The following is a 2,775-nucleotide window of genomic DNA, read 5'->3' on the forward strand; positions in this document are numbered from 1 at the left end:
TGGTGAATAAAAGAACTAATTTCTTTCCATAAGAGCAAAATCTGTACATTATTCCTAACTTTTGGCCTCCAGTGTAAATGTTTATGTTTTTTTTATCATTATTTTATTAAAGATTGAAATGCTGCACACTACATATATGTACAGTACATACATTTTATTGTCAAGCTTCTCCGCACACTAGAGGGCAGTAGCACAGATCCTACAATGACTTGCGCATTCCTCCTCTCGCCTTCTCTGATTGACGTCATCCTTCACTTCCTTTCCGAATCATGGCGGTGTACGGCCCAGTCGTGAAAATACACCCGGTGGTTCTGGCATCGATCGCGGACTCCTACGAACGCAGAAATGAGGGGGCAAGTCGCGTGATTGGAACATTATTAGGTGGGCCATGTAATGTAATGTCATGACTGAGTGAGATTCAGAAGTTTAATACATACAGCAAACGTCATTTTGTCTGAAGCATGTGTTGTATGTGATCACGATGGATGGAGTGTGTATTTAGTCGATTTTTAAAGATGTCATAGACACATAATTGGCAGAATTTGTGTGTCCCGCAGGAACCGTGGACAAACATTCAGTTGATGTCACGAACTGCTTCTCTGTTCCTCACAATGAGTCGGAGGATGAGGTGAGAAAAACAAATAGCGAATCATCTCACTCTACCCTTATAAAAATTGCTTTGATAAATATGTCCAATTGTTAAATTAACAAAACAACACGATTTCACTTGTTGGACCTGATACTTTTTGTTGGTGAATTACCTCATGATATTAGATCCAGCCTGGCTAATCTAGGGTGGTTGTTATACTCAAGCTCATACTCACATTAAAACATTATTAATTAACAGTTGTCAATAGCAAGCTTTAGCGACCATCTTTTAAGTTTAGGCATTTCTAGAGGAATTTTTTTTTGAATTCCAGACGCAGAACAGGTTTTTGCAATCATTAAAGGAATATGTCACCCAAAAATGAAAATGCTCACATAATTTCTTTCTTCTGCTGAACAAAGTTTTTTAGAAGAATATTTCTGTGCTGTTGGGCCAGTGTGGGTGAGAAACCGATCAATATTTAAGTCTTATTTACTAGAAGACATGGATTTAAGTGATCGACCGACATGGGATTTTTAATGGCAGATATCCAGAAAGCAGGGTTGTCAGATAGGCAGATACAATGGCAATAAATCACACAATTTAATATAGTAAATAACAAAAACATAAAAATGTAATAAACTCTTATTTAGCACTATATTTACTCAGTTTAACATGAAACTTTAACTTAAAAAAAATAATATTGCATTTTAAATGGTAGAGAGCAGTTTCTTCTGATTTCTGTTTAGTTATCAAATTTTAGTCATTTATTTGCACAAAGAAATTGTTAATATTATTAGGAAGAAGGAACTAACAGTAGTCCAGCAACCATAGATGGCATGTGAGAATTAATTGCATTTTCTCAAATAAATACAGAATCAAACCAATTGTACATACAGTGCATAGTGAATATGACATTTACTTATAGCACATGTGAAGCGCTTTTACTTTGAAGCTGCATGCTCGTGCGGATCCAGCGTGAGTAGCAATCATCTGACAGTTTAAACGGCCTGGATCACCTGCTTGGATTATCATGGGCTGACCATCATGATTTGTGAATCAGAGGAACATTTGATCCTGATTTTTAAGTTTTTGATTCTGACTGATAGAATATGCGCTTCAAAGGAAGGTGTTAGATGAGCGCTCGATGGGAAGAAAACACTGAATTTTCACGAGGTTTGTGACTTACATCTGTTTAAATTATATATGCACATATTTGCAGATGATATATTATATAATTTTTATTGATATTTGCCTTTTTATCATTAGACAATTCAGTTAAAAGTTACAGGGAAATGTTGAGGAGAGAGACGAGCATGAAACAGACGAGCACTTTAACATTATGATATCAAACGCGTATGCCTCTGATATGCAGACCATTTAAATGAGACCGTGTTGCACACCGGTCTATTATTGTAGTAACATGATGGCACGCAACAACTAAACGAACCGTGACTGGTCATTTACATGTCTCAGTCACTTCACGTGCAAGCAGGTGATTTTCGACGCCCTCAAGAAACAAATTGGCCAAACGGTAAAATTTATTGGCTGATGCTATTATTTAAAAAGTCAAAATATCGGCCAATTTATCAGCCCCTGCAATATATCGTTCGACCACTAATATTTAAGTCCCATTTACTAGAAATGTACACTTTCACATATTTCTGTTTTTGACAATTCCCATCCTTTGTGCATATCACCACCTACTGTGCTGGGAGGAGATTTAATTGTAAAAAAACAAAAAAGGACTTCATTATTGATCTGTTTCTCATCCACACCTATCATATCACTTCTGAATACATGAATTTAACTATTGGGGTCGTATGGATAACTTTATTCTGCCTTTATTAGCTTTTTAGAGCTTCAAAGTTCTAGTTATCATTCACTTGCATTGTCTGGAACAGCAGAGCGGAAATATTCTTCTAAAAGTCTTTGTTTGAGTTCTTCAGAAGACAGACAGTCATACACAACTGTGATGGCATGAGGATGAGTAAATAATGGGAGATTTTTCATTTTTGGGTGAATTATTCCTTTAATATTTGAGTTCAAGAATCATGAATACCACTAAGGACACTTTAGCAACCATTTAGCAACGCCTTGGCAACACAAATTAACCATTACCAACAATTGTAACAATTTCAAATTTGTCATAGGTGGCTGTGGACATGGAGTTTGCCAAGAACATGTAT

At 36.1% G+C, this 2,775-nt stretch overlaps 1 protein-coding gene across 1 annotated transcript in view; it reads left to right on the forward strand.

Moving 5' to 3' along the window:
- The first annotated feature begins 254 nt into the window (after positions 1 to 254).
- LOC127652150 (eukaryotic translation initiation factor 3 subunit F-like) overlaps positions 255 to 2,775 on the forward strand; it is an 8,907-nt gene continuing 6,386 nt past the window's right edge. The window contains exons 1-3 of the mRNA XM_052138211.1: positions 255 to 381; positions 558 to 628; positions 2,740 to 2,775. The exon at positions 2,740 to 2,775 is cut by the window's right edge and continues 44 nt beyond it. Of these exons, the coding sequence (XP_051994171.1) occupies positions 270 to 381; positions 558 to 628; positions 2,740 to 2,775 (219 nt within the window). The 5' untranslated portion in view covers positions 255 to 269. The remainder of the gene's footprint in view (positions 382 to 557; positions 629 to 2,739) is intronic.

This window comes from Xyrauchen texanus, chromosome 11 (assembly GCF_025860055.1).
Source record: "Xyrauchen texanus isolate HMW12.3.18 chromosome 11, RBS_HiC_50CHRs, whole genome shotgun sequence".
NCBI classification, from domain to species: Eukaryota; Metazoa; Chordata; class Actinopteri; order Cypriniformes; family Catostomidae; genus Xyrauchen; species Xyrauchen texanus.